At 36.9% G+C, this 15,907-nt stretch overlaps 4 protein-coding genes and 2 non-coding genes across 6 annotated transcripts; 4 read left to right on the top strand and 2 right to left on the bottom strand.

Moving 5' to 3' along the window:
• Positions 1-75: 75 nt before the first annotated feature.
• LOC140787152 (probable receptor-like protein kinase At2g42960) lies at positions 76-2,227 on the bottom strand. Its single transcript, XM_073135936.1, has 7 exons — positions 2,212-2,227; positions 1,994-2,119; positions 1,804-1,914; positions 1,374-1,592; positions 1,183-1,298; positions 476-736; positions 76-395 (listed from the first exon to the last, which is right to left on the bottom strand). Exons 1-7 carry the CDS (start codon positions 2,222-2,224, stop codon positions 147-149), a joined length of 1,095 nt encoding a protein of 364 aa, XP_072992037.1. The 5' UTR covers positions 2,225-2,227; the 3' UTR covers positions 76-146.
• Positions 2,228-3,383: 1,156 nt separating this feature from the next.
• On the bottom strand, positions 3,384-4,932 carry LOC140786914 (caffeoyl-CoA O-methyltransferase-like). Its single transcript, XM_073135629.1, has 5 exons — positions 4,836-4,932; positions 4,679-4,758; positions 4,453-4,597; positions 3,892-4,023; positions 3,384-3,805 (listed from the first exon to the last, which is right to left on the bottom strand). The coding sequence occupies exons 1-5, from the start codon at positions 4,884-4,886 to the stop codon at positions 3,509-3,511; spliced, it is 705 nt and encodes a 234-aa protein (XP_072991730.1). The 5' UTR covers positions 4,887-4,932; the 3' UTR covers positions 3,384-3,508.
• A 922-nt stretch (positions 4,933-5,854) lies between these two features.
• LOC140787818 (small nucleolar RNA SNORD14) lies at positions 5,855-5,981 on the top strand. Its single transcript, XR_012108891.1, has one exon. It is a non-coding gene; the product is annotated as a small nucleolar RNA SNORD14 (small nucleolar RNA).
• A 111-nt stretch (positions 5,982-6,092) lies between these two features.
• Positions 6,093-6,218, top strand: LOC140787862 (small nucleolar RNA SNORD14). Its single transcript, XR_012108932.1, has one exon. It is a non-coding gene; the product is annotated as a small nucleolar RNA SNORD14 (small nucleolar RNA).
• A 1,343-nt stretch (positions 6,219-7,561) lies between these two features.
• LOC140785899 (calcium sensing receptor, chloroplastic) lies at positions 7,562-11,159 on the top strand. Its single transcript, XM_073133996.1, has 6 exons — positions 7,562-8,040; positions 8,655-8,900; positions 9,452-9,644; positions 10,296-10,437; positions 10,519-10,650; positions 10,770-11,159. Exons 1-6 carry the CDS (start codon positions 7,816-7,818, stop codon positions 11,026-11,028), a joined length of 1,197 nt encoding a protein of 398 aa, XP_072990097.1. The 5' UTR covers positions 7,562-7,815; the 3' UTR covers positions 11,029-11,159.
• A 231-nt stretch (positions 11,160-11,390) lies between these two features.
• LOC140785900 (heat shock factor-binding protein-like) lies at positions 11,391-15,619 on the top strand. The gene is made up of 6 exons (XM_073133997.1): positions 11,391-11,571; positions 12,409-12,462; positions 13,147-13,170; positions 13,249-13,291; positions 15,084-15,233; positions 15,389-15,619. Exons 1-5 carry the CDS (start codon positions 11,542-11,544, stop codon positions 15,209-15,211), a joined length of 279 nt encoding a protein of 92 aa, XP_072990098.1. The 5' UTR covers positions 11,391-11,541; the 3' UTR covers positions 15,212-15,233; positions 15,389-15,619.
• Positions 15,620-15,907: the final 288 nt, after the last annotated feature.

Here is a 15,907-nt window from a genome sequence, read left to right as displayed (position 1 = left end):
AAATTTTATTTTTCAATCTAAACTAGAACTTTTGAAAGCTTAGTATACATTGTTGAATCTTTGCAATTATGCGGAATTGTTTAACATCGATGAACAAATGATTCTTTTCAAGTGCATGAGATATTGATAATAAACTGCTACACAGCCTAAAAACTTGTGGTCTGAGACTCAGATCCAACAGTACTAACGTTACTACTCTCATCGAACCTCAGAGAGATTTCAAGTGCTATCTCTAGCCTTGAGACAACCTGCTCCATCGACGGGCGTTGCTGCTTATGGCCGGTGCACGACAGTGCAAGCTTAAGGGTAAGATCAAAAGCCTCTGTTGAGTACTCTTCGTTTAATTTAGGATCAGCAAATTCTGAGATGTTGCCTCCTCTGGCGAGAAGCTTAGCCTGAGAAACAGATCAGTATACATTCAGTACTGAGACTTGGTTAATCTTCACAAGAAGCTAAATGGCAGTTTATAACTCACCATCTTATCCAGTGACATTGGCCTTCTTACATTCAAGTTGATTACTCGCTTACCGGAAAGGATTTGCAAGAGTACTATCCCAAAGCTGTATACATCCCCTGCGGCGTTAACATGGTGGTTCTGCCGATATTCGGGATCGACATAGCCAAAAGTTCCTCGGACTTCAGAGCTGACGTGTGAGACACCGTAGTCCATACATTTTGACAGACCAAAGTCTGATAGTTTAGCTTCGAAATTGGCCCCAAGAAGAATGTTAGTTGGCTGAAAAAGTAGCATATGTAAAAGTCAGAAATCTGAATATTGGAACAGTATGTTTGCTCAATCAAATATTTGTCAATGATTTTGGAGGAAATGAGGTAATACTGAATGCATTTCTACAGAGAATACATAATCCATGAGTTGTGAATTAGACTTACAGGTACCTTATAGATGATTCTATGACATTCTCAACTCAATGGACCATCATGAAATTATTTTGGAATCAGTTTTATTTCACTTTATCCTGTTCTGGTGATACTCCCAACAAGTAAAATTACAACAACCACACTGTATCCATCCCGAGTTTATTTCATTTATATCTAGCTTTTCATGCTACCTTTTCTAATTATGAGCGAAAGCTCGCCCTTGGGTGATTACATTACTAGTTCATCCAACAAGCTGATACTGGTGAGCTAAAAGATGGAAATTGCTAGGAGGCAGAAACATACCTTAATATCACGATGAACAATGCAGCCTCCAGGATATATGTGAAGAAACCAAAGCCCACAAGAGCTTCCTAAGGCAATCTGAAGTCTTTGAATCCATGAAAGGGTTTTCTCTTCTCCTGTCATAAGGTCGACTCCTTACTATATCAAAAGAGACACTAACAATCCTAAGTTTTGTGAAAAAGGATTTTTACCAAATAGCCATTCTGATAAATTGCCGTTGACACATAACTCATATACAAGGAAACACTCATCTGCATATTCACAATAACCTCGCAAAGTCACAAGGTTTGGATGTCTAACATGTGAGAGGCTTGTAACTTCCCTCATAAAAGTCTCGGCATGTTCATCTTTAATGATATGTTTAACAGCAACATGACAACCAGTTGCAAGAACACCTTTGTAAACCTTTCCTGGTAAGAAAAAAAAGAAGAAGATAATAATTTGAGACTAAAATAAATATCAAATGTTTGTTCATGTCCTCAGTGTCTATGCTAAGAATATAGCAGTGTAATGATTTTCCACACATAAATAATAAAATATCACCTATAAAAGAATAACAAGGAAAAATTATCCGTAGGTCCTAGCTACTTTTTTATACAACTCCACCAAAGAACTGCTTACCAGCAATGCCCTGGCCGATAAAGTTCAAAGGGCTTAGGTTGTTTGTGGCAGCATATATATCCTTAATTGACATTTCCTTACAAGGGTCTTCGAATACTAACTCCTTCGAAGCTGCAAATATAGGACTACTGATGACAGACTATATCATAGGACTAAATGTCTAATACAAAATACCTAAGAATACACTTACCTGAGTAATAGGTACGATTATCTTGTTCTAAGGATTGCAATTTGCATCTTCTTCTCAAAAAGTACCAGAATGCAATAAGCATGACAGCAGCAGCTCCAAAGAAGGAACAAATCAGCACCAATATCTCTGAATATATCCATATTAAATATAAATGATTGAAGAATAAAGACTAAATTCAGAAATTTAAGAACTAAGAATTATAGTTGGAACGGGCTCACCTGTAATTGTCATTGCTTACATTCTACATTACTTGATTTCTTTCTGGATGTAAAGAGAAAAGACAAAGGGCATCAAAAAATACTAATACGAAACAAGAACATGGACATATTAATATGTAAAATTGATTATTGAACACGATAAGACTGACATGTTTGAAAGAACATTAAAGGCAAATCGATTCTACTAGAGGGAGTATCAAACACAAAGGTAATCACATATTCAATACGTAGAAGCATCAAGGACAACTATAACTTATAAAAACCACTCAAAAGCCATAAGATTTTCTTTTTCACCACTTCTCCACACAGATTTATAGCAGCTAAAAGGGCTCTTGGAAATACTCAAACGACATATGCGACAAGTGAGTAAAGTAAAATATAGAGAGATCAGATTGGTTGCTGTACATCTAGAACATAGATAACAAAATATATACCTTAAAGGGCATCTAATCTCCCCTTCCGCTTCTCTTATCTCTGCAAATTAGAGAGAACAAACTCACTCAGAAGTCAGGAAGATATAAACGCTGAAAGAGTTGACGGGCATCTCTTCTTTCGCCTCTTACCTCCAAGGATCGACAAAGGTGACATCTTTTCCCCATTTTTTCCTATTACGAAAGGAAATAAAATAGTTGGAGAGTGGAGATCGGAGGCATCGTTTGAGGGCTTTCGGATTAAAAGAAGCAGCTGCCGGCCGATGGGGACAAGCGGGGGGTGATAGAGGAATTGTGGGGTATAATCCAGGGGCCTTCTATGCTCGTGCTTTGGTCGATTGCATTTGGACTCTAGAGAGAAAACGACTACGCGGGAGAAGAAGAGAGAGACAACTGTGGCAAGAATCGAAGAGGAACGGGAAAGGAAAAGAAGAATAAATTTTTTTTTTTCTAATGAAAAGGAGAAAGATTTCATTAATCAACTGTCACGATGATAAAAATGCATTAATTCAAGCAACTTTTGAAGCAAAAAATATAAATAAAAGTAAGGATAAATTACAATTTACATTATAGTTTGACTGTATATATTGTAAACTTAAATACTTACTTTCTCCTGCTAACTATATAAATACATTTAAACATTTTAGGAATAAATTAATCATTTAACAACTTAAAGATGAAAATTATTAATTTTTGATATAAATTTTAACAATTACAGCCACAGAGAATTAAATACTTAAGTTAAGAAAAACAAGAGTAAATTAAAACCCAATCAAACCAGGTATGTTCAGCTAAAACCAAGTAACCAACCCAGTCGCATATATCAACCATAAATTCTCCTCATAACATTTGCCTGGGCCTACTTATTATGTACTAATACGACGGCAGAGCGTGAGGCCGTCGGCGATCGACAGCTGACATATCTCGACCCGAGAGTCGGCGGCGAGTGCTCGGTTGACCACCAACATTGTGTCCTTGTACATCCCGTCAAACTCGGAGAGGGCGGCGCCCGGCGGCGCCGCCACGGATCCAGTCCACAAGGTGTTGTCATAAGCAATGACTCCGCCAACCCTAACTAACTCGATTACCCTCTCGTGGTAGTTAAGGTAGTTGGCCTTGTCGGCGTCTACGAACACGAAGTCGAATGTCCCTTTATACTTGCCCTGAAATGGATAACAAGTTAATAACTAAAATGGCTTAATTAGCAGTCGATAGTCGATAGTCGATAGTTATATACTTTCACATTCACCTCGGCCACTAATTGGTCTAGGATGGGTAGGGCCAGACCCTCGCGGAAGTCAATCTTGTGGGCCACCCCGGCCTTCTGGATCACTGGGAGTCCCAGCTCGTAGGTCTCTCGGTTGTTGTCCAATGCCAATATCTACATGTTCAAATCAAGCAAATTTGTCAAATAACACCCTACATTTTAGTTTTTTTTTTCTTTTGTAATTTGACCTTAATCCGGATAATTACATCCAAACCCCCTTAACTCTCATTTATCTTTCATGAACTATTGCTACTTCTACTCATTCACCCTCTTAATTATGTAAAATCTTTCAAAAAAAAAAAAAGGCTTCTTACGTTAGTTATTCATCAGATTAATTCGTATTTTAAATATTTGAGGAGCTAAAGAGTCATAAAAATTAAAATAAAACAGTTTATATAAAAATGTGATACACTTTAAATTCTATGTAGGGTTAACCCTTTAAGTTTAATTGAGCAACTTTTTTGTTTTGTTTTTAGCTTTTGAACAGAAACTACATCAAATCCCAAACCAAAATTAAGTTGAATAATTTGGTTGCAAACTTACCTTGCCATCGTCTGGAAGTGCAAGAGCAGTAGCAAGGAGGGAATAACCAGTGTAGACGCCAATCTCCATAGTGTTCTTTGCATGCATTAGCTTGACCAACATCCCAAGAAACTGCGCCTCATCAGGGGAGGAAGCCATCACAGCCCTACATTAATATATTTTATCACCATATAACGTATAAATCAGACGGTCCTGATCAATTTAGATACCGTCAAGGATCATGTACCAGGGATGGCTGGCCGTGATGTGGCGTAGCTCCTTGATGCACTCGTGCTCACGCGGGTACACCGAGGTCTCCAGGATGTACTGCATGCGATTTTAACGGCCAGGATGAGTTTTTAGATCTGGGATCGGACGAGAAGAAGAAGGTTTAAGTGTAGTACCTGATAGAGTTCATCGCTCTTCAGGAGACTCTTGTGGCTGGTGACCGCCATGGCTCGCTCAGACTCAGTTGCTCCTCTCTTCGTTTCTTCTTGAAATTTGGACCCTTTGCGGTGTGTCACGAGGTTAGCGTTTGATGTTTCGCAGTCGCAGGTGGACAGATGTAGTAGTTGCCGCTGATGGGGAACGCTGCAGAGGATCCCCTACAGCCAGGATGCAGGAAATTCTTACAAGGTGCAGGAGATGGGATAAGAATTAATTTAAGTGAACCTCTCAAAACATATATCAGTGGCATAGATACCTTCCCAATTAATTTTTAAGTTAAATTTTAATAATAATAAAATAAAAATATCGTTAACTAAGAAAAATATATGAAAACTAGAATAAAAATATTTTTATTTTTTTCTATTTAAGTTGTTTAAATTTTAGCGATTAGTTAACTCTAAAAAAATATCTATGGGAAATAAATATTTTTAAAAGGTATATATATATAAAAATATTTTGAGGAATATATATATATATATATATATATTAATTTGAGAGTACGCGCACAAATAAATAAACCTTTCACGTAAATAGCCGTTTCAGAAGTTAATAATAAAATAATTAGTTAATATTTTCGGAGATATTAGTAGTTAAATATAACAAAATAAAATAAAATAAAGGGTCTATGGCCACTAATTCTAAGTGTAATTATCCTTTAAAAATCTTCCAACCCATGGGTGCCGAATAGTATTGGGCTAATTCCGGGCTTCCGGCCCGTCCAAAGTGAGCCACTTAATCCCAAACCCTAATTTTAAATTGCAAAAATTCTAAAACAAAGCCGTCTTAGCGACGGCCTAGAAAGTCTCATTACAGTTGCCTATATAAACCCCCCACAGCCGATCAAACTCCCAAACCCTATCTCTTCTCCTCGGCTCGGCGGCTGGAATCATCCTACTTCTGCTCGATCTGCGTTCTCTTTCTTCGATTTAGTTCGCTTGTTTTTGTTTTGGTGTTAACTTATGGGGAGTTTTGATGTAGTTGATGATGAATCTGAGATAAGGCTTGTTTCTCAAAGAACATTCGCAGTGGCCGCCTAAGAGCTTTCGCCTTAGCCGGGCTTGAGAGCTTATGCTGCTCCAATCCTTCCTTGGATGTCTGAAACTATTCGCCCGTTCTTTATTTCTCTTGTGTCAAATTTTTTTGTTTGTTTTTAGTTTTGGAGATTTTTATGGCTTCTTTTTATTATTATTGATTGGATTTTGATCGACGAGTAATGGCGATGATGACAAAATTGAAGGCTTGTTTCTCAGAACATTCGCAGTGGCCGCCTGAGAGCTTTCGCCTCGCCGGGCTTGAGAGCTTATGCTGCTCTTTCCTTCCTTCCTTGGATGTCTGAGACCATTAATCCAATTTGTTGTTCCTTATAATTATCAACTTAATTATTTATAAGAAAATAAAACTATATTTTTCTCTGTTTCAAAATATTTTATGTATGTGATTGTTTTGCGAATGATGTGAAATGAATTTAAGAAAGTAAAATAATTTTAGACATAAATACAGAATTTAACTCTAAATTTTAACTATTCAAATTTAATAATGACACAACTTTATAATAAGTAAAAAAATGACATTAAGTTTGATAAAAATAAAAGATCGACAAAAAAATCATCCCTGCAAGATTGTTGTCTAGAAGTTTCTGCCACTGATGTAGGATTCTGAAAGAAGGGAGGGGAAGGGAGATCTTTTCTATTCCTAGCCAAGGAAGTAGAAACTTCTCAATTCTATCACATTCTCTTGGAGCCGATGTAGAGAGACTTCTCACAAGGGAGGAGAAAATTTTACTTGAAAAGAAGAAGTCAATTTCTCAATTCTGACTTGTAACAGTAGAGAGTTTCGTCGTGGAAAGAAAGTGAGTAAATAGCATGAATTATATTTATAGGAGTCAAGCATGAGTTGAGCTCTCGATTTTGCTCATATCTTTGCTCATGGTCGATTCAAAAGATTTTTGAGCTATCTTTAAGTCATTTAGAGCTCGGCATAATTGGCTCGTACATAGTTTAGCTCCTTGGAACCCATAAATCTCATAAATATCTAGTTTCTTCAAATTTGTTGTGAAGGCCGATTCAACTCACTAACTGAGATAGGATAGTTAAAAATAAATAAATTAAAAAAAAAAAAAAAAACTAACATAGGATAGACAGAACCAAAATCAAGTCCCACTGCAATCGGCCACGGAGCTAGACTAGTCGTGGAGCAGCAGCAACACATTGTATAAGAGAGGGGAAACAACATTGCGCTCGATAGAAAGTGGCCGACATTGTAGTTAGCGTCCACGAGTCACACTAACCACTAGATGGCAAAGAAGAGAGTGGAGGAGGATTGAGGGAGGTGAGAAGGAGGAGGATAATAGATGAGAATAGATAATTGTTGAGGAAGGGAGAAGACAAAGAGATAAGAGAGTGAAAAGAGAAGAGAAATGTTAAATTTAGAAGAACGTGCGAAAAACATCCTAATAGAACTAGGGCCGACCATGATGAGGAGTCTTCGTTCGGGAGTCACCCCGCAAGTGGGGGTTGTTACGGTAGCAACATGTGTGTGGGTGCATATAAGTAACCTTATATGTGAATTTAGATTTTAATGTCTTAATTTACCCTAACTCAAATAGTGACTAAGATACTTATTAATTAATAATCAATTTATACTGCTAGATTTGAATGTAAAGACTAAAAGCGTGTAAATATATATTTGCAGAAAAAAGAAGAAGGGAGAAGGCAGATAGAAGACAAATGTATCTAAGAAATTGAGAACCACACAAATTATGAAAACAATAAAATACTTCCACCAACGAGATTGCGAATCCTCATCTCTCTTCTCCCCCACAGTTTCCTCAGCCAGTAGTTGGCAGTGTCAGTGACAGTAGTGTGTGTGGTGAGCTCAAAGACCAAAGGCGAGGGAGGAGGAGGGTAGTGGTGAGGGGCAGCAAAAAGGAATTTGGAGATGGCGATGGCATTCCGAGCTGCGGCGGTGACCAGACCGCCACCATCGCGCAAACCCACTTCCAAATCCCTACCCGAGCGATCTCCTACACCTCCGCCTCCTCTTCTGCTATCGCCAACCGCGCCGGTGCTATCTCTCGTCGCGCTCTTATCTACGCCCAGCTCCTATTGCGAGGCGAAGGCATTCGCCTTCTCCAAGGAGGAGATCATCTCCTCGCTCACAAAGGCAAGTTCTCTCTCTCTCTCTCTGGATTGCTAATCTTTGCCGCTCATTCGACAAATTTCTATCACGAGATCGTTTGAAGAAGGTATTCTGGACTTTGAGATCTATTTCTTCATTTTTTTTTTGTTCCTTTTGCGTTCAACATGTTTGTGGGAATTCCACTATACGTCTATACCCATTTGGTTTTGCATTGTACGGAATCAACTTTATGTTGTACATGGATTCATTCCCATGAATTTACGAACTTGTTGAAAAAACCATGTTTAATTCAACTTCTATTCGTTAAAAATTATTCGTCTCCTTTGACAAATTCTGTCAGAAATTCGTTTGTCGTACGAGTTGTCTCTTTTTTGGACCGATGAGTATAAGGATTTGGATTTTGCCTCGCAATTTGACTCCTATATCGTATATAGCTTGTTGCCATAAGTTTATTAAAAAATATCCATGTTTAATTCATCTTTAATTTCTTGAAAGAATCCTGACAAATTCGTTGATCTTTCTCTCTTCATTGCTGATCATCGTTACTCATTTAACAGCTTCTTCTCATAGCTCATAAGTTTGCTCAATTAATTATTGCCTTCTTTAGTTTACTTATAGTGTATTTGTTCTATTGTCAGGTGGAAAGCACAATTGATCAGGTTGAGGATGTGAGTTCCCGAGTTTTGGACTCCTCCCTGAACATATTTAAGGCTTTGAGTGATGTGCTGAAGCCTGGAGTTGATGTGGCGCTTCCAGTCTTGCGCACTGCTGGCGAGGAGGTGCTAAAGATTGCTGCCCCAGTTGTTTCGGATGCTTCCAAGCAGGCCACAGAAGCCCTTCAGAATGCAGGAGTTGATACAAGCCCTGTTCTATATGCAGCTAAGGTTATTGTTTTTTGGCCTTACTTGGTGTCATAATTTTTGTTGTCATACAAGCGAGTTTATCTTTTATCTCATTACAGTTTTTTATGCCTTGATGCTTTCAATTATCTTATTTTTGGTGCCTAGTTTTCTTGGTAATGATATAGAAATTGTTGGACCGCAATCTAATTGGAAGAACTTGATCAAAATATACTAGGTAGCACATGGTCGACATTTAAGTTGTGGTTATACGCAACCTGATCACAATCATCTAAGAGAAAGTTGAACTGCCTTGATTACATTCGAGCTCCCATATCACCACTGGGTGGCTTCCTGAATTATCCCTATGCCCTCTGTTTTGTCCTTTAAGCCCTTAGGGCATTGATCCAGAACACTTCACTAGGTGGTGGAAAGTGTGTTGATATTTTTTTGCTATAATTTGGACTTCCACAAAGTCATTCAAAACCTTCAACATAATGCAATTTCTAGTGGACTATATGAATCTCCCTTAATCTCGAACTTAATAAAAAAGAAAGTGTCTAAACTCTGAAGGCTGATAAAATTTCTCTTAGTAGACCGTTGCAGATGCAGCACAACAGACAACAAAGGTTATAGAAGGTGCGAAGCCCATAGCGTCAGCGACAGTAGAAACAATTTCATCTTCAGATCCATCCGTACTTATAGTGTCAGCTGGAGCATTATTTCTTGGATATCTTCTCCTTCCACCAATTTGGTCTGCACTTTCTTTCAACCTTCGCGGTTATAAAGGTACATTTCATAGTCTAAGTACAACTATTTTTACACAGCTGGTTTTACTGTTACAGATTTATAGGATGAATGTGCTTTGAAGTCACTAAAGGCTTGTAAGATTTCATGCAGACCAACATGCTGCAACAATGATTAGAATGTTATGATAATGATTGCTGTCTTGAAGGACTAATGATTTCTTTCATAGTTTGGAGACTGACTAAATGCAAATGTAAAATTGATTCTGTGAAGTTCTAAACTTGTCTCTAGAGATGGCAAGTGCTGATTCTTTTTGAAGTAAACTGTTAACCTTATATATGTCTTAGAAATTTTTTCCTTACATCAGATAATTCTAAAATGCATACAAACTATTAAAATGGTACTCAAAACTCAAAAGGAACAAGTCTACCAGTCATTCTGGCTTGCTTCATATTATGGTAAAACTAATTTTTTTTCCATTTGACTATTCCTCTGCCATGGAGTGCTAGATTTTTTTTTTTTGGACTCATTATCTTTGCTTACATGTTTTGAGAAAATTTAGTTAATGTTTTAACTGAACAGAAATGAATGTTCCATCTATTAAAGCTTTGGTAGCAATTATGTACTGTACCAGCTCATATCCTTTGCTTACAATTTGTTTAATGTCAACTTTATTAACTGTTTATTTGCTAGGCAATCTCAGCCCTGCTCAGTCTTTAGACCTGATTTCAACGCAAAACTATCTCATTATTGACATTCGCTCAGAGAAGGATAAAAATAAGGCTGGAGTACCTCGACTCCCTGCCAATGCAAAGAACAAGCTGATCTCAGTGCCGTAAGATTTTCTCCTTATATGGCAGGTTACCTTAATTCATTTAGAAACATTATAAGATTGATAGCTCTTCTCTGCCCATAGTTTGGAAGAACTTCCAAGCAAGATCAAAAGCTTGGTCAGGAACACAAAGAAAGTAGAGGCAGAAATAGTTGCATTGAAGATTTCGTACCTCAAGAAAGTAAACAAAAGCTCCAACATCATAATAATGGACTCGTGCGTTCGTTCATCATCTCAGAGCTTTACTTTCTTAATAATTTTTGTTGTTAACTCAGAATATCTTCGATTTGTTCCTCAACAAATGGTTAGAAAATCATTATCTAATTACACTGCAGGTATTGCGATACCGCAAAAATTGTTGCAAGGGTACTCACAAGTCTTGGCTTTAAGAACTCTTGGACCATGACAGACGGGTTCTCGGGAGGAAAAGGATGGTCGCAGAGCCGTTTGGGAACAGACTCATATAACATTGCAATTGCTGAGCTTCTATCTCCTTCGCGAGTCATTCCTGCAGCTGCGGCCCGCTTTGGCACCGCCAGTTCGACTGTTCTCCAATCGACTCGAAAGCTCCTTCCAGGAAGTGCTGATAGTTGAATGTCTCTTGAGTGTTAGCTCCAGTTAAAGCAAGCAATGTGGTCCATTTTGTTTGTAATCCTTTCCAGAACTTTTGATATTTTAAATGTATTGATGTATGTATATTATACCTAAACATATCATTTTGATCACCCATCAACTCCACTTTAGTATGTGAATATCCCATAGTAAATATTTTCTTGTTTCGACTATTTATACTTCTCTTCCAACATTTTAAAAATTGAGCTAATTTGACAATGCTCTCTCTTTTTTAACAAGCGGGTCTTGCTGTCTTTTATTTCCTATTAGAATTCAAACTTTCAAAATTCGAATTTTGAAATAGGTAGAAGGCTATAGAGGCTTTGATTATTTTTGAACCGGACGAGCTCTCATTCCCGCTCCAGTACTTATTACCAGAAAAGTTGGGCACGCCGTCGAACCACGCTCTTTCCCTTCTCTTCTTCTCACGTTCGGAGCAGCGGAGTCGAGCGCTCCTCCTCTTAACTGCGGATCTAGGGTTTCGTCGCTCTCGCCATGGCAACCACCAACGCTGGCTCCGTCAAGGTTAGTCCGCTTGCCAAACCCTAAATTGTTTTCTCCCTCCATTTCCCGTTTCTTGGATCGTTTAAGAATTGCGGTTCTGAATGGCTATCCATCTTGGTCGAGAATCGCGGTGTTACTATGCTTGTTTTGAGTCTTCACCAACGTTGCAATTGCAATGCGAGCAATAAATTTTAATGAAAAGAAATAGATCCGTAGTCAATTATGATGCCAAGATCGGTTTCTTCGGTCCTGTCGTCCACCCAGGCAAGAAGATACAATCGAAATTTTGGTTATCGAGGAGGAACACCGGTTTGGTACAGTCACAATGCCCACGCGAGTTTAGTTATTAGATTACAAGGTTAGATATTGCTAAGTATTAGTATTATTGGTCATTGTTCTTAGCCAGAAATGGAGCTTCTTGTGCTTATGCAGAATCCACCAGGACTAGAGATCCAAGATGGAATATTTACATACTACTCATATGATAATAGCAGTAGTTTCGTTAGTGCCTGAGTGGCTTCTTTATGGCAATTACCATGAGGAGTGGTTTGAGGAACATGCTCGAAGATCGGTTATGATTTGAAGAAATCAAGTTAGTGGTTTTCCCTTATCAAATTTAACTTTGCTCTATGCAAATTATGCCATATGGCAACTTTCTTGTCTAGTAATATCCTATTAGTAACTTATTTCATGTGAATTTTCGTCCTCCATCATATTGCTTTCTTCGGCTTCGATACTCAGTTTTACTAGATCTAAACCATTCTCCTGAAGTGATAGTTTGAATAGTTTCTTTTTCCTCCTGTTTTTCTTTTCTTTTCTTTCTTATGACCGCTTGCTTTGTATGTTAACTGACTTTAGGGTGAACAAGAGGCAGAAGGTTCAATGCAGAGTGCTGCAGATATGACAGCCTTTGTGAGTTCAGTTGCTTTCACATTCATGCTATAAGAAATGACAGCGAAATGACTGGAATTTACTTTCAAGTCTGGTTTCGTAATCTGATAGTGTACAGTCTGTTCTAGCATATAATATTCTGTCAACGCCGTGTTATGAAACTTTCTACATTATATATACCATAAACTTGTGGGATTTACATAATCGCCATTCTAAACTTTTTGAATATGATAATTGCCACTTTATTCCTCAAAATATCACAATTGCAATTGAATTGGAACTTCTTGAAAAATGTCATTCTTTCAGCCTAATCTAACTTATTGCTGTGAAAACTTAAACCAGAATGGTGAAAATGCCCATTTTAATAATCATTTGAAATGAGTAGTAGATTATCTAATGCTATCGAGATCCATGGATTACATATTAAAATTCTAAACTTTTAATCTTAAAAAAAGGTTACTTTGCTCATTTAGATATATGTTAGATTTAATATCCATCTTTAGGAGTATTCCATTAATATTCCGTTAAACCTAACTACAGTGGAATGTTTTGGAAGAGTCCATAGCATTTTGAACAAATGTAGTGGCAATCGGTGATATTGATGTGTTTACTCTTTAGTGGCAACTATGTAAAACACTCTAAACTTACTTGAAAGTTCTTAGTGAGAATAAATAGCTGTTTATTAAACTTTCTTTGCCTTTTCAGGTACAAAATCTTCTTGTGCAGATGGTGAGTTTCTAGCATCTATTTTACAATAAATTTATTTGGAATCTGCTTGTAGTTCTTTTACTGGAATTAATTTTGCAGCAAACAAGGTTCCAAGCTATGTCAGAGAGCATTGTTTCAAAAAATATCCTTTTGTTTAATCTCTTGTAGCACCGTGCACTTACTATTTTAAATTCTTATTTTTTTTGTGAATGCACAAATAGAAGTAATTACGCTTAAAATTTGAATGTGTCAGAATGTCTGATGTGTTTGCAACACTTAAAAATCAAAAAGTAAGTCTGAACAAAATTGAGCTTCTTGGTGTATTAGATGATTTTCTACCTAGTTTAGTATAGTTATCAGATAGGTAAATTTTTTGAATACATATTTTTTTTCCTGTTCTTATATTTGGTTTTCATTTAACGTTCTTCTGAGTTGTCACTGCTCAACTTTAGTGTTTACAGAAAATAGATTCTTTATGGAAAAAAATTTCCCCAATCCCTTGAATCAATATTTGGTGTTTGTGTTTACCCAAAACTATTCTGTAGTAATATGCAAGATATATTTATGCATATCTGTGCTCACGAGTTTTAACATATAAAATATGCATGCATATCTAGGTGTAATAATATACTGGAGATCTGAAATAGTGTTTTGACTTGGTTTCAATATTTTGGTCTATTAAGGTTGCCTTTCTACGACTTCCACAAAATGCTCAGATATTCCTACTTTTATGTTATGATTTCATAGAATTTTTTTATTTGATGATTCATGAATGAACCATCCCGCACATACTATATTATAATGAAAAGAGGTCTAGAATTATAATGAAAGGAGGTATAGGATTCCCTCAGTTCAGGCAGTGATTCGCTTTGGCATCTATTAAGAATTAGGATAGATATATAAGATATATAATGGAATGAGATAATACTAGACTTAATACTATATTCCTTTATTTTCTATTGTTAAAAGTGTAACTTCATTAGTTATAGTAAGTTAGGTACGAGATATGGATCATTTCAGAAATAGGTGTCATTTACAAGATGAAATCCTTTAATCTTAATTTTGTTTCTGTAAGGAGTTTAATCGAGACTAGTGGTTTGTTGTTGCATGTAGAAGGATAATGTTTCTGCCATATTCATGAAATTCCAACCTTTATACACTTAGATGTGACATTTATGTAAACGTTTTTTCTTGAACTTCTAGACCTCAGGTTGCACATCTATAAGGAACTAGACGCTGCAGTTATTTACCTTCACATGGCTTGGAAGACTGCAGTCTGAAAGGTAACAAAAAAGTGTAGCCAGAAATTTAAAGAAGCTAAAATTTAAAAAGAACCATATTAAAGGTCAAGAAATTAAATAACAATATTTTTAACAAGTATGCCTATTTAATGAGTTTTGATCAATCTCATTAAACACCAGACTTTGAACTGGTTCTTGTTGAAACTGCTTTATGCCGTCCTTATATGGTCCAACCAATACCAAAACCTTGATTTTCCCTTGTGCTAGTGCATATTTAATTTTTTAAGACTGTCTTTTCCTCTTAAACATGAGGACCTCTGCATATCTGATGCTACATCGCTTCAAACCTATAACCACCAAATCCAATGGCTAAACTCACGGCAACTTTGCTGGGACTTTGGTTTCTTCTGAAAATTCTTCTTTTGAACTAGTGAGTGCATGCATAGATTTTGTGACTGACGCCCTGAAAACAGTTGTCCAAAGGGATTCTCCAAGTGGTAGCAAGCACAAAGTACTTTCCTCATACCCTATTTTTCTACATAGTTTGTCTCTTGAGACTAAGGTATTTGTGGTTTTGGAATAATTTTCCAGATCTTATTGTTCTGTTTTTGTGAACCCTTGATTTGTAGATTACCACTTCACTTTCATCTTTTTTCTATGCAAATTTGTATGTGCTTCTTAACTGCACTTCACTAGATGAAATGGGGACCAAAATTGATGAACTAGAGCATAGTATCAATGACCTTAAAGCCGAAATGGGTACAGAACTCCCAGCCAAACCAAAGTCTGAAGAAGCCACGCCTGCTGAGGAATCTGTATAAATTCATGGCACACAAATAATAGGTGAGTTGGAAATGCGAAGTGCATGTCTTGTAAATAGCCATAGTGGATATGGTCGTCCTCTATTGATGTTTTTGAGACGATGACATACTAGAACCATATGTTCCCTCCTATCTCTAGGATTGTTATTCTTTTCTGATGGCATGTCTTTTTAACAGGTACTTCCTGGGAACATTTGGACAACAAAACTTTTGAATCTTTCTGATACTGCAGTTTGAAAATAGTGCTGTTTTAAATTCTTGAAAGTAGGTATTGCTGAATTTTCTGAGGTTATTATGTTAAAAGCTGTTATAACTTGGTGCTGTGCACCTTATGGGAGAGTTGATCGATATGTTGCACTTATGTTACTGTTTTTCTCATAGCTGGTTTCTCTAACGCTGATCTTTCAATTGTCCATTGAGTTGTTTTTTTGTACTATTTGAACTTGCCATTGCCATTTAATTGGTTTTATACAGAATCAAAGGATTAGCTGGTGTGCTGGCATGAGCCAGTTGAAGCAAGCGAATGATTTGAAATTCGAGTGGCAAGCCTTTATGGGTTCGCTTTTTCCTCAGTAGAATTTTGTAAAGAAGATATTTTTCTTATTGTTCTTTGGATTCTACGTGCAGCATATAGAAGCAGGGTTACAAAAACAATTTAACTGGATATATCATCATAAGTCGACTCCAATGTAGTTT

This window comes from Typha latifolia, chromosome 4 (genome assembly GCF_019914945.1).
Source record: "Typha latifolia isolate L0001 chromosome 4, TyphaL0001v2, whole genome shotgun sequence".
Classification (NCBI taxonomy): Eukaryota; Viridiplantae; Streptophyta; class Magnoliopsida; order Poales; family Typhaceae; genus Typha; species Typha latifolia.
Note: the sequence above shows the minus strand (reverse complement) of the source record. Positions and strands in the feature narration are given on the sequence as shown.

Bases quoted from the DNA above. Each gene is read 5' to 3' on its own strand.
- LOC140786914 (XM_073135629.1), bottom strand. From the start codon at position 4,886: ATGGCGGTCACCAGCCACAAGAGTCTCCTGAAGAGCGATGAACTCTAT. The intron at 4,759-4,835 runs GTACTACACTTA...AATCGCATGCAG, and splicing joins AGAGCGATGAACTCTATCAG to TACATCCTGGAGACCTCGGT. The intron at 3,806-3,891 runs GTGAATGTGAAA...TATCCATTTCAG, and splicing joins TAGACCAATTAGTGGCCGAG to GGCAAGTATAAAGGGACATT.
- LOC140785899 (XM_073133996.1), top strand. From the start codon at position 7,816: ATGGCGATGGCATTCCGAGCTGCGGCGGTGACCAGACCGCCACCATCG. The intron at 8,041-8,654 runs GCAAGTTCTCTC...TTCTATTGTCAG, and splicing joins TCATCTCCTCGCTCACAAAG to GTGGAAAGCACAATTGATCA. The intron at 9,645-10,295 runs GTACATTTCATA...TTTATTTGCTAG, and splicing joins CAACCTTCGCGGTTATAAAG to GCAATCTCAGCCCTGCTCAG.
- LOC140785900 (XM_073133997.1), top strand. From the start codon at position 11,542: ATGGCAACCACCAACGCTGGCTCCGTCAAG. The intron at 13,171-13,248 runs GTGAGTTTCTAG...TTAATTTTGCAG, and splicing joins AAAATCTTCTTGTGCAGATG to CAAACAAGGTTCCAAGCTAT. The intron at 13,292-15,083 runs ATATCCTTTTGT...ACTGCACTTCAC, and splicing joins AGAGAGCATTGTTTCAAAAA to TAGATGAAATGGGGACCAAA.
- LOC140787152 (XM_073135936.1), bottom strand. The intron at 737-1,182 runs GTATGTTTCTGC...CTACTTTTTCAG, and splicing joins TTGTTCATCGTGATATTAAG to CCAACTAACATTCTTCTTGG. The intron at 396-475 runs GTGAGTTATAAA...TCTGTTTCTCAG, and splicing joins CAATGTCACTGGATAAGATG to GCTAAGCTTCTCGCCAGAGG.